Source organism: Cynocephalus volans, chromosome 8 (genome assembly GCF_027409185.1).
Source record: "Cynocephalus volans isolate mCynVol1 chromosome 8, mCynVol1.pri, whole genome shotgun sequence".
Lineage (NCBI taxonomy): Eukaryota > Metazoa > Chordata > Mammalia > Dermoptera > Cynocephalidae > Cynocephalus > Cynocephalus volans.
This window is the reverse complement of record NC_084467.1, coordinates 89,841,911-89,856,047: the sequence shown is the minus strand read 5'-3', so window position 1 is coordinate 89,856,047 and position 14,137 is coordinate 89,841,911. Positions and strand designations below refer to the sequence as shown.

At 36.4% G+C, this 14,137-nt stretch overlaps 1 protein-coding gene across 2 annotated transcripts in view; it reads left to right on the top strand.

The window, feature by feature from the left end:
- The first annotated feature begins 2,804 nt into the window (after nt 1–2,804).
- Nucleotides 2,805–14,137, top strand: part of OLFM3 (olfactomedin 3) — a 45,547-nt gene continuing 34,214 nt past the window's right edge. Inside the window, exons 1-4 of one of the 2 annotated variants that reach the window (XM_063106466.1) lie at nt 2,805–2,933; nt 7,121–7,141; nt 11,856–11,878; nt 12,987–13,122. In XM_063106466.1, the coding sequence (XP_062962536.1) occupies nt 2,805–2,933; nt 7,121–7,141; nt 11,856–11,878; nt 12,987–13,122 (309 nt within the window). Of the gene's footprint in view, nt 2,934–7,120; nt 7,142–11,855; nt 11,879–12,975; nt 13,123–14,137 lie in introns of both variants that reach the window. The other variant, XM_063106467.1, reaches the window with a different exon arrangement.

Genomic DNA, 14,137 nt, shown 5'->3' with positions numbered 1-14,137 from the left:
ATTTTGCCTAAAGTCAAACCTCTGGGCCACAATTACCCTATTAAGTGCTTATTTTCTGCTGTATTTATGTGGCAATTAGGTTGTTAATGTATTTATTTGACTTTTCATATTTGCCTAGGCTGTGTTCCCCAGAACACACACATACCACACAAATAGCTCCCAAACTAGGAAGCATATGTTGAGCACTAAAGCAATGTTAGACTTTTGTGCTACAAATCAAGGAAAAAATAAAATTCCAATGACAGAATATGCCAATATTATATCAGGTTACCTATAAGTCTTTCTCACTCAAGATTTATTTGCTTATTAATTATTTATTATATAAGTCTATGATGAATTACTCTCTGTGTGATAAAAAGATAGGCTATCATAAAAAAAATCTAATGAATATATAAGCTGTCAAAGCCACTATTTCCGGCCTCAATTCTTGCCACTTATTCCATTATCACTCACACTATGCTTGTGTAATTTCTGCAACTACTAGTTTTCTTGCCCTGAACACATGTTGTTCCTTCTAAATAATAGCCTCCTTCCCCATCTGCAAACTAGGACTCAATTTTTAACATGGAAATCACTTCAGTAGATTATGAGAGTATTGCAAACTATTTAGCTCTTTGCACATTGTCGTTATTTTTATTTCCCACAACTAATAATCATTATAATTAGAGTTTTTCTACTTCAATGGGTGCCATTTAAAACCTGTTCTAAAAACAGCACATTTTAGCTTTTATGTTGTTCATAAACATCACTGAATCATAAACTTTCACCATTGTTGTCTTTAATTCTTGAGTGTAAATGTTTGCATCTCTGGGAAATTGCAAGAAGCATTTATTTCATTTGTATTGTTTTTCCTTATTTCTTTCCTTCATTTTCATTTGTAAATAAGAGTGCTGTTTTCCTCTGACATTTAATCCTATATTCTTCTAAAGATGTTATTATTTTGTTGACTGATAGTTCATTAATAAGTATAATTACCATCTGCCACATTGCTTCTTAAATTATCCAGTAATTGCATATATATTAATTTTCAGTTTTAGAAATTAAGCTCTTGAAAAGACACCCCCCTCCTTTATTGAAGTCAAGTAGAATTCCAGGTATATTTTTCAAATGTTTAGATTTATATATCCACTTTGCTTTTTGTTATTGCCACATTGTAATACTAATGTAAAATCTCACAGTCCTTTCTATGAATGCTGTGTGTTACTTACTGTTAAGTTTAACACATAAACTATTGTGCTTTTATCCTTATTGGTTTCTCGTATGTCATAATTTTTGAAAGACAAAAAGAAATAATAATCGATTTTCTGGGCACTGTGGTTAAAAAATAAGGGTCAACTGAAATCACGTGGATGTATTTTGAAAGAAGAAAAATGGCCTGCATTTCATGCTAATGGATACAAGGAAGATTTGAGGATTCTCTTAGCATTCATTCCAGTTTAAAGCTGTTTTTGAGAATAAAGTACACACACGCTATAAATATGTATCTCTTTCAATTTTATTAAAGACATTTTCTTTATTTCTCCTGTCAAAACTGTTTAAGAAAAATATGTATCTTTGGGTGACAATTCCAGATACAAACAATTCCAGAATTCTCCTAAGGAATCAAAACAATATTTTTCCTGTTTGTAAACTGATTCTGTTTCATTTAATTTTCATTCAGCCATATTTCCCCTTGTTTCTTCTCTCTATATTTTTATTTTAAAACACGTATATTGTATAAGACAATGGCCTCTGATTTATTCCATTTGGGACTTGAAATTTGGATGTGGGCAATTTGTAGTATTTGTAAAAATGAATATAATAAAATTACCCATAAGCCCTGGATTCAATATACCACTTTTGCCAACAGAGCTCTAATAAACGGATCTCTGAGTTTTAGAGCTGAAATGGGCCTTGGAGAGAATGAAACCCAACCCCCATTTATTGTTGAAAAACCTAAGGAATATTAAGGCACTGGCCAGTCGCACAGCTGACCAGAGAGAACAAGGACTAGACCCTCAGACTTCCTGAATCCAAATCCTGTACCCTTTTAAATAAGTCATACATTCTCTCAAGACACAGACTTTCATTATCATTCTGTCATTACTCCCAACATAAAAATAGAGATAACTGAGCAAAACTGTGAATACATAAAATTTCCATAACAAAAGTTTCTCTCCAAAGCTGCCTGTTTTGTCTGTTCACTTGTAAGGTGCTTCAAGGTAATGTTTGCCACAGGCAATAGCTATTAATCTTTGACTATAATTTTAAAGCAATGATGTTAATTTTAAGTTACAGTTTTAAAAAATTATCTCCTACTCTCAAAATTATTTGCAGACTGTTTTCATACTCTTCCTAAAAGCACTCTGTCCTTGCCCAGAGAAATCTGTAGATATTAAGTTTAGTGTTTGAAATGTGCACTTTGGCAGACCTCCATTTAAAGGTATATTTTTTATGAAGGATAAAGAGCAGCTGATTATACTTATACCCCATAGGAAATGGACTCTGTTGAGTATAGTGGAGCTGGAAAAGCTTACATTTCCCCTTCCCTCCAAGCTCTGCTCTGATAATTACCAAAAAAGCCCTATCAAGAATATTTTGTTTGATGATCCAGCCATGTGTCTGGTAAGGAAGGAAAAGGAAGGGCAGGGCACTTCTCACACGGGTGGGGGAGGAGGTTCTGTAAGCTTTCCTGGGTGATTAGAGCTGGGGAAGTTGATCTCTTTTCATGCTGTAGATGTGGAGTGCTGCAGTCACGCCTCCCGCTGCCAGCCCAGCACCGGGATCTTAATCAGCCACTATGAAAACTCGTTAGCTCCACAGCAATGAGTCCTCCACTGCTGAAGCTTGGTGCTGTGCTGAGTACCATGGCTATGATCTCAAACTGGATGTCCCAAACTCTCCCATCCTTGGTAGGACTGAACACCACGAGGCTGTCGACGCCAGATACCTTAGTAAGTCATTCCTGTGGGTTTGGCCATCTTGGGAAGTAAATGCATTAGTCCAGTGGGCTTTATTTTGTAAATTGCAAAGACTGAGATTTTGCTTCTCTCTATACAGGTCAGCTTCAAAGATATAATATCTATCTGGTAACATTAGTTATGATATTTATGTATGAACACTTAAAAAGTATACCAAAAAAAATTGAGTGCTTAAGAAATTAGCTATGAAAGGGAATACTAAACTCATTACATTCTTAAGACTGAAAAGCTTTAGTTTAACTATATTAATTTGAGGCTTGGAAGAATTCTTAAAGAAATATGTTTTGTTTCTTATTATTTTACTTCTTTTAATGTCTGTAAAATCCCCATAATTTTTTCTACAGAGTATATTTTATCTAATCTAGTGTTACTACAGCAAGTTCTTCTTTGGAATGTAATGCCTGTGACTACAATGAATTCAGTCAGAGAAACCAACATCTTTTAAACATAAATGAATAAAAAAACCTTAGCAATTTAAAGCCTGCCAAAAAGACTTTAAGAGAGCTAAGAAACATGAACAATAGAAAACTTACTTGATAGAAACATCTTCCTGTATTGTTTAATATTTTATAAAGACTTTCTGTCACAGTCTATCTCCTGTAGTCTTCATTCACCTAAAATTAATGGCTTTTTAATCCTCCTGACATTCTAACAAATCTGACAGTTTGAAGCCAGGTTTAGTTAGCAACACTATGAAACATTTCAAACAAAAATAAAAACTATTGGTTTTTTGAATAAAAATTTGCTATTTCAAATAAAAGGAATATCTGGAAAACAATTTCCCTGCTATCAAATGAAAGGTACAGAAACAATTAAGATTTGGAGCTTTTTACTTTTATGTGGATCACTCCAGTGGATAAGAAAAAGTCAGATATAAAATGAAAAGTAGCCCTCCATTTTCAAGAGTTGTTCAAAGTTACTAAAAATAATCAATCAGTGTGTAATTATCTGAGTCTATTTAGAGCACACGTAAGGCACACTTTGACCTGCTTTAACATGGTCACCTCCCTCGGGTCATGGATGGTAGCTCGATACCCATGTTATTGAGGGTATTCTCTTTCTTACCTGCATGATGTGGCCTGGTAGAAGTGATGTAAAAGAAATTTGTCGTTATAAAGAAAGTAAGGCATAACATCAATAAACAATTAGAAAACAAATACATTTACATTCCGTAATATTTACTGAGACACATCTTTTCAATGTCCCAGTGCTTGATTTTTTTCAATGACATAGTTGATGAATTAAATCTTTGAGAAAAAATGAACCTAAACTAAGAAATTAAGGAATGAGCTTTATTTCAAACTTGGCACCGTGGTTCTGAAATGTATATTTTTTGCATATATAGACATTGGTTTGGTTATTTTCTATTGTTGTTGACTGAAAAGAATCAAATTTCCCAAATTATACATGGTTCTTTTAGGACATCTAGTTATCTTGTAAGTTTAAAGTGAATTAATTTCCTTTACTTTCCGATTTATAATTTTTTGATCAAAAGATGTAAAGCATTGCTATAGGTCTACATATGTTCTGACAGTCATTTCTTACTTTGAATGGACCCCCCCCCCTTTGCAGGGAAAAAAAAAAAAAACCCTGAAAAATTCAGGAAATGCAGGCTTTTTCTTTTTTCTTCTTTTTTTGGTATACTTTACAGAAGAGCAATGTCTATGACATTTCCCTAATTATTCAAGATAATTGCTCATACCTTAGGATCCCCATGGTAGAGAATAAATGAACCCGTTATTTCTTAGATAAAGATCATAAAATGTTAATGCTAGAAAGGTGGGAAGGAACTCAGAAACAATTCAGCCATTATTTTCCACTATTTTTAGCAGCACAGCCTTTTTACTTTTGGCAAATTAAATCTTATATAATACGTGCTGAATAAGTATTTTTTAATGAAACTTGAAGTGGAAATCCAATCTGTAAAACAGGTCATAGGTCAAATAATAAATAGTCAGGGAGGCATTTACTGGGCCTCCACCATCTCCTCCCTCCACACACAATCAATCCCTTGCCCCAGTCGAAACATCTGCATGGAAACTTTAGAGATCTCAAGAGTTTACTTGGAACTATGACTGACCTAATCCAACCCTACTCATTCTGCAAGTGGAGTGACTTACCAGACATGTATACGTGTCCAATCAGATTTTCTCCAGCAGGTTGATGGCAGAGTGAAGTCATCTGACTATGATCCTGCTCAGGGAAGTCATCTCACCAACACCCCGTTGCTCGTCCTCACCTCGTCTGGCCCCAGGTGCTCCACTAGGTCCTCTCTGCCCTGCTCAGATTGTTCCCCATGTCCCTGGACTCCCCTTTCTCTTCCCCTCCTATTCACCAGCACCACCATCCTGTAAAATATCTGTCCTCATCTCCTTGGCCTCAGAGTCAGAGAGAAGCTATACACTCAACTATGTCACAATCCTTCCCAAAGTTTTTGCATTTATAAAGAAGAAAACCTTCTCTGCTGTCATTTTAGTCATTATGGCAAAGTGGTGAAGAAGCCTTTCCAGCTAGGGAATTCTTCCTGCAGCCTCTCACATAATTTCATAAGGGACCCATATTGCTGTTTCCACGTACAGGGCTGGCAAAAACTCATCCCTTAGATGGAAGGGTCAACAGGTCTCTGGGTATAGCTATAAAGTAATAAGCCAGCATTTCTCAATTTTCTCACTGTATGTTCTCACTTTAAACCGTATGGATGGGATAGCCTGAAGTTGTGTATACACCACACAAAAAAAGTGTGTCTTAAAATTTGTTTTATGAGTGTTCGTGGAATGTGCAGATGGCAAAAAATGCAGATTTACACAAAAATGAACATAGTCTTTAGAATGGTAGTTTCAAATGACCTTAACAAACAAAATCAAAAACAAGAAAGATAGGCTTTGAATCATTAAATCTCAATTAAATCTATTTATGGCAGGAGCCTGTGGAATTGGCAGTGTACATTTGATTGTCTCCAAAGCTGAAAGAGGTTTTTAAATTTCCAAGATGCTTTTATCAGTAAATAGTTAAATGCAACTCCTTATTAAGGGAATAAGCTCCCTTTTGTTTTTCTTAGAACCTTGAAACATTCCTTTATCCTTCTTCTTGGCCCCGTTTTCTTGTTTGTTTGCTTGCTTGCTTGCTTATTTCTTTTTTCTTCCTTCTAATCTATTGACTGGGCCATAAGCCTCTGGAGGAGCTGGTGTCTGAGGATAGGAAGCCTCATCTCTCAGAAGGCTCAGGCTCCGTCTGGCGCTTCTCTGGGATGCAGACTAACTTCCCCTTGAGGCTGGGCTTCTGAGAAGTTCCCCGCAGTGGACTCCACACCAGGAAGAACCTGGAAAAGAGCAATTAAAAAAGCAGAGGACATTCAGCAGACACCAGCTGTTCTCAAACAGCCCTACCGCTGTGGTGGGAAGAGGCCTTGAAGGGACCTGTGGGCATAAGTCACTTGTTTTGCTACATTTTCAAACATATAACTGGCTTCTTCTCCTACTTTGATGAGTTAATCAATTTAAAGTTCCAGAGAATAGCCTGAAACTAACCGTCAGTACCCTCGAAGTTTCTTATCCTCAACTAAGCAATGTGATTTTAGTCCTGGATGGCAATACCTGATTTCACTGTTTGATCAGTTTCACTATATGACTGTTTTCCTTCCCCAATCCATATGCAAAGTCCATTTTGTAATAGAGCAACGACACAAATAAAGAAGGGGATGCAGGGGAGAGAACAGAATGGCAAATCTAGAGAGTGACAGAGAGTGGGATAATAGCCTTTTTTTTATAGAAGAATCATCACATGGATAAGAAAGTTGATTCATTCTTGTTTAAGCTCCTGAAGCAGAGGTAGGACCAAAGAGGGAGAATTACAAAGAGAGAAGTTTAGCTCAAGCCCCTCAGCTTCTCACCAGGGAAGAGACTTCCTCCAAAGTAGTGAAATCCTACCATGCGGAGGTCACATGGAAACACAAGGAAAATGTATAGGAGAAGTTGCATCCAGTGCAATACCTTGGGACTAAATATGACTTCTAAGACCCTTCCTAACTCTAGGTCATTGTGATTTCCAAAGGTTATGAGCAGAAATGACCAGCCTCAATTTGATGATATCTTTGGGGTTTGTTTCTTTGTTATTTGGTATTTGTCATCGTTGTTGTTCTTATAGTGTTTTTTTTCTTGAAGCCTGGAGGTTTCCTTAAGAGAGTAATATGCATTTCTTATTATAGTCCCAAGTATTCCTATAAGCAATACAAGAAAACTGCTATACTGTGACATCATTATTAACACGTCCTCCAGAACACAGCTTATTTTAGCGTGGACTGTCAGCATCTCTCTAACGCCTGTCCTCACATCTCTCTCCTCTCCACCGCTGCTGACGCCATTAGCATGCTAAACCACATTTCACTCTCTGGGACTAAACCTGTCCTCAGACAGCAAATTGATAAGGGGTTTTCATCACTCAGGTTTCTCCACTCTAAATCAAAAAGGTTTTAATAAATGAATTTCTTTCTGCTTTGTTTCCCCCATCTGTCTACCACTTTTAGTAGCTAGATCCTTTACTCCTTTTTGCCTCACTCTGTACTTTTATGAAATACCCAGAAACTCAGACTACAACATAAAATCTAGCAATGTCCGAACAGTTGATTTTCTTCTATTCAGAGGATCTGAATTCCTTTCCTTTGCCTGTCCCTCCACTCGGGCCCTCATGAATGACTGCAGTGCCTTCCACAGGAATGTCTGGTTGCATCTTGCTGGGCCTTTACTGCTAACTGCTCCTCTGGGGTTCCAATGGACCTATTTTCATACTGTTTGGGTAATGCCCTCTACCTACCTGGGTGAATCTGCTCCCATCAACTGCAGAGGGGTCTGTCTCCTCCAGAGCACTGTTTATGGCTATTGGTGAGTGGATGTAAATTGTCTGTCTATATTTATCTGCAAAGGATGAGCATAAGGGGCTCTGGGCTGGAAGTTGGAGAAAACTTAGGAAAAAAAATCCTTAAATTCCTTGCGTGTCAGTTTCCTTATAAGTAAAATAAGATATTTTCTATTTATAAGGGTAGATCGTTCAAAAGAATTGAGACTAATGTAAGAGAAGGGATTCTATAAGCAGAAAACCTAATAATGAAATGCAAAGTGTTTTGATTTATTTATATTTTTACTTCTCAAGCCCCAGGATCCTTCTTTTCTGGTACAAAGTCCCCAGAGTTTTGGCAGAACTCACACACAGTAGCTTTATATTTATAAAGCATAGCTTTGTAATTAAATTAAGAACAAAAAAACCAGACTTGAAACACAATTGTTGAAATTATTATCTTAATTCTCCTATTTAGAACATTCTTAAATATTTCATGAGTTTTGTAATACTAAAAAGTCCTAAATAGTTTGTTTAGTTCTTCTAATTAACACAAAAGGTTCAAAGAGAACTGCATCATTAATCACTGATTAGTAATGCTTTGGATAGTAATAAACTATATGCACCCTCCAGTTCCAAGCTTCACAAGTTCAGAAAATGCTATCAGGGTTATCGTCTTCTCATATGAAGGGGGATTCAAATAACTGTCAGTGCAGTGTGGTGGTTAAACTTCAGACTCTGAAATCAGACTGTGTGAGTACAAATCTCAGCTCTGCCAACTACCCCCTGCATGACCTTGAGCAAGTTCCTTCCTGTCTCTAGGTCTCAGTTTCTTCATCTGTAAAATGGGCAGAATAACATTACCTAGTTATAGTGTTATTATGATATTCAAAGAAAGTAACATATGAACTGCCAAGTAATGAATAGAGCTCCATAAATGATTACTATTACTATTATGTGAGTTTTATTGACACCTGAATAATTAAAATAATGAGTTAAAGTTGGACCAGGTCTTTTCTTATAAGTATTCAAAAAAAAAATCTAAATATATCCTTCCACCTGAGATCTTAGTGGGTTTTATTTTGATCCTTTTTTCAATGCCAGCATGGTCTCCCTAAAAAAGAACACTAGAAACACTCATAAAGCTTTCTTTATTTATCACTGACCCCAACACAGAGGTCTCTATCAAAACCCACAGGACTGTCAGTACATCATCTTTTATATTAGATTTTTTTCTCCTTCAAGTTACCTTTTCCTTGCCAGAAAAGGTGACCTTTTATAGTTTAGATCATTCAAACTAACTCTGTAGTAGAGAAGGTCATGGCTCTTTTCAATGATTCTTACAAGGAGACAACTGGAAGTACAAAGAAGGCTAGAGTCTTTACTTTTATTAAGCTCACACTTCGGGGGGAATGCTGAATGAACATTAAACCCTATTCACCTTTCCCACATCCCTCATTCCAGAGAGCGACTGATACCTAGCCCAGTCATGATATGTTTCACATTAGTTAGCCAAACGCTTGGCAAGTGCACATCAATATTAATACTGCCAGGTTTGATGATCAGTGTTTACACTGCTGTTAAAATATTTTAATATTATAATTGGATGCCTTTGCTCCTTTATCCAAAAGCTTAATTTATTCCAGTGACAAACCTTAATTCTCTGACATATTTGAGATTTATGTCCAATGTTCGGAGAAGCCTAGCTAAAACTACAGGCTCTGTGTCCAGATATATTACTCCCATAATGTTATTCAGCTTAAACCTTTAATTATATCATTGAAACTACTCTGCTAAGCTGTTTCTATCTCCATTCCGTAGATAATCTCTGCATATTTTCTTCTATAATACAAAAAGATAACCCAGTAATCTTTAAGATCTTATCTGATTCTAATAATACATAACTATAAGTACATCTTTCTATTCTAACTGTATATTCAGACATAAATGCTAGAAAGGAGGGGCAAGGGGAGTGGAAAAACAAGGAATGTAAATGAGTCTGACACCCCAGAAATGAAAGGCAGCATAGGAGGCTTCTATGAACTATCTAAAAAAGGAGTCAGAAAAATGAAATTAAAAAGATAGGTCTGGCAACATTTGCTTTTTGTGATAGATCAAGGACAAGGACCATGATATCTTTATGAGTTTCTTGAGTTTATAATTTACAGCTTCCCCTATATTTGTTCAGGATTGTTGTTGAAATGCCTATCAGCACTCTGTAGTGATTATCATTACAGTCCTTGAAAAGAAGATCTGTGTGGTGGTTTATGGTACATGATGAGCTGGGACCTGGGACAGAATGAACAGCAGTCTGTTCTGCTATGAATTCTGGAGACAGAAGACCCCACAGACTATAGCAGATCTGTGGAGAGAGAAGCCTGCCTGGTTCAGCCCTTTTAAGATTTGCTCCCAACCAGCCTAAGCACTCCAGTCTATAGGTAAACAGACTATCCTAGTGACACTGAGCATTTTACAAAGCAGTACTCTGCTGGCCTCCATCCACTGGCATGATCCCAACCCTATCTCTGTCCCTGACCCTCAGCCCTTCTCTCATTCTTCCTTGGCCTAGCCTGATTCATTAAATACCCTCTTTCTAGACTCTGAATTCACCTCCATCTTCTCCTTATACATCTCTTCTCTTCTCATACAAGAAACACCTTCCTATCTGCTGAATCCATGGAAACTACGGAAGGAAAGATAGAGGGAGGCTGAAGAATTCACATCCTGGCTGCAGAAATAAACTCAGAGCTGAGTCAGAAGGAGGCCCATTCATTTATCCATTTCCACAGGAGAAACAAATTCAGATACAAAATGATGGTCTGTCTATGTAACAAGTATCTAGTTTTTTCAATAGCCATATGATTAGTCTTTAAAACAAATGATCTGGTTGTTTAACATCATATCTATATGGCCATAACATAGGAATTAACAGCAGGACTCTAGAGCCGTACTCTCCACAAAGGAAGCAACGTGTGCCTATGGAACACTTAAGACATAGCTGTCCAAATTTAGATGTGCACTTGGTTTTGAAGTTTTCATACCAAAAAAAGAATTAAAAGAACAGAATGTAAAGTATCTCATGACTTTTTTTTTTCTTAACATTGATTACATGTTGAAAGAACATTTTGGATAAGTTGAGTTAAATAAAATATATTCTTTTAATTTTTAAAAAATTTTTTATTTTTTAAATTTTATTTCTCTTTTTTTTTGGTAAAACATATGTAATCTAAGGATTGCCATTTTAAGCATTGTTAAATATGCAATTGTGTGGCTTTAATTACATTCACAGTGCTGTGTGACTACTACCTCTATCTATTTTCAAAACTTTTTCATCATCCTAAATATAGACCTTGTACCCATTAAGCAAAAATTTCTCATTATTCTTCTCCTTCTCCCCCACCCCCATTTCTGGTAACCTCTAATCTGAATTTTTTTTGTTTTAATTTATTATTAAAATATATTAAAATTAATTTCACTTTTTTTTTCACTTTTTTTTTTTCACTTTTTAAGATCTGATTACTAGAAAACTTAAAGTTACACATGTGGCTGCATGTTTCTATTGGGAGAGGCTGCTCTAGAGCATGCCACCTGGCTTCAAATCCTGGCCACCACACACAAGCTGCGTGTTCTCAGGCCGGTTACCTAATTCTCTTATCTGTGAAATGGCAATGATAATAGGTCCTGCCTCTTAGGGTGCGCCTTTGTACCCTTCTATTAGCAAATCAATGGATGTGAGCTGTCCCCTGGAATGGGGCCTGGCCTCTAGCAAGGCAGTATTCTTCAACTAAGGCAGTCCCCAAAGGAAGACTCGACTGAGAGCCAAGCCACCTATACTCCCAGCACCTGGAGGAAAGAGTGCATGGGAGGCACACCAACCACCTACAACAACTTCTGTTTGCATAATGGAGAGAAATTTTATGAAAAATTAAGAGAAGTTAGGAAAATTAAACCATCAAGTTTGTTAATACAGACTACTAGTTTGCAGAATTCCAAGCCTAGTCAAGGTAATGTTTTTCCACTGCCATATAGTAAAAATAAGTTTCCTCTATGTACGTTATTTGGAAGTCTATTGATGTTCTTCCTGAAAAGTAATTAGACAAAAAATAAAGATGCTTATCCTTGTGCTTTATAGAATACTTGATAAAGCAGATAGGAAATACCCAAATTTCTAATAGCTGAGTATAAGCTAATTGATGAAATAAGACAAATTTCATGAATTTGAAAGGCAAATAACAATAGTAAACAATACACGTTAAATGTCTAATGAATGGTATAGACAATTCTTCAGAACAGTTAGAAATCAAAAGGGCTGAATGAATTCATAGTTTGTAAAGGAGGTGTTCCAAGCAGGAGAAGCGAAATGACCAATGTACAATGGAAGGAATCAACATGGCATGCTTGCACGACACACATATACCAATTTGGATGGAGTGAAGTTTCCTGTTGGACAGTACAGGAAGTAAAACTAGAAACATAAATAGGAGGCAGGCTGCACTAGAGGAGAAATGCCACCACTTCAAGCTAGAGTTCTAGGGAGCTGGGGTAAGTGGACAGAAGCGATTTGGGAACATCAGTTTGGTAGACTGTGCCCCCCAAAATCTCTTTAACTCCCCTGACAGTCTGCATCCTTTCAAAACAATGCTGATCTAATTATTTTTACTCAATGTCATCATATGATATCTTTCCCACTTTATTAATAATTGGGCCTTCAATACATTGGAAGCTCCTTGGGACAGGGCTTTGCTTAAGAATACCACACATGGATAATAATCAGAAAAGAATATACTGTTAATTGCCATTTACTGTTGAGAAAGACAAGCTAATAGATCTAACATAGAAAGATTAATCACATGTGATTAAGTGATTATTAGATGCTCCTAAAGTTGCATTAAAATCTTAAAATATGGCATAAAAAAATTAGGAAGTGGTGTTAGTTCAACTAACAGTTAATAATACAGAAACTAAAGAGAAAGGTTCTTTTTTTGCACAATGATAAGGAAGGTATAACTGAAGGATGCCCCACTGCTGATGGAAATTGTTTAATCTTTCTCTTCTAACTTTAAAGAACGAAAACACAAACTTTAATTATCAAAAAAGAGGCTTTGCTTAAAATACCACAAATCCACATTCTCTTTATCCTATAACGGCGGCCTGTGTTTTGTGTGTTTGCCATTGGTTTCTTCAGACTCAGATAAGTCCCAAAGAAGGGTGGCAGGTGTACAGCTCAGCCCAGGATCCTGATGGGCGATGCATTTGCACAGTGGTTGCTCCGGAGCAAAACCTGTGTTCCCGGGATGCCAAAAGCAGGCAACTTCGTCAACTACTGGAAAAGGTAGGTGTCCTGTGTCCCCTATGCATATTTTTATTAACATTTACCATTCCTTGGAAAAGAAATATAATAGAGCAGGTAACGGTGACGAGCGCCCTGCTGATTTTTGTCCCTCTTCTCAAATAAGGTATTTCTGGTCCCTGAAAAGAGTATCTCAGTCTTCCTACTATATTGTTGTATTTCTATGACTTTTTACTTTTTACTTTTCTCATCTTTTCTTTCTTAGGACTCTCTCTCTACCATATATCTTAATATCCAGTCAGTCTCTCTTTAAGTAAAAAAAAAAAAAAAAAAAAAAAGGATGAAGTCTTACTCTGATGCCAGAAATTCAGCCTCAACTCTCAGAATCACACTAGGCTCTTTGAGCTCATAATTTTGGATCCCATTAACAGCCTTGCAAGGAAGTTAAAATAATGGCTTGCAATATGCAAGCTATCTGGACAGATAATGAATAATTCTAAGTACTTATCATCATTTTCTAAGTCATTCCTTTGAACATTAAGCTCTTCAGTTTCATTCAATATCATTCTTTCCATAATTTACTTATGCTGGATCCATAACAATCAAATGCAGAATGCTCTTGATTTATTCTCTTTTACAGATAAAAGTCAGCTCATGAAAGGTTATTTATGTTTAGTTAAGGGGGACAAAACCAATGAATGGTTCTTTCAAATTTCCCCATTCATACTTTCACTGTGCTAGGCTGTGAATATAGTAGGACAGCTGGGGTGGCCAGACTGATGGAAGGATGACAACATGTTTGAATTTTAAATATAATCAGGGATAATAGGATAAATTAGGTAGTATGTGTTCTAGAGGACATCATGCTCAACAATTCACACTGCAACATCGTTTTTAGAATTACCCACACATTGTGGTATTGAATAGGAACTTTATAATAGAAAATTAAAAGAAGCAAGAAAAATGAAAGAATCGAGTTTGTTAATAGAGACACTCCTAGTTTTCACAATTTCCTGTCAAGCCATGGTAACTTTCTTCTTCTGCCATATAATGAAAA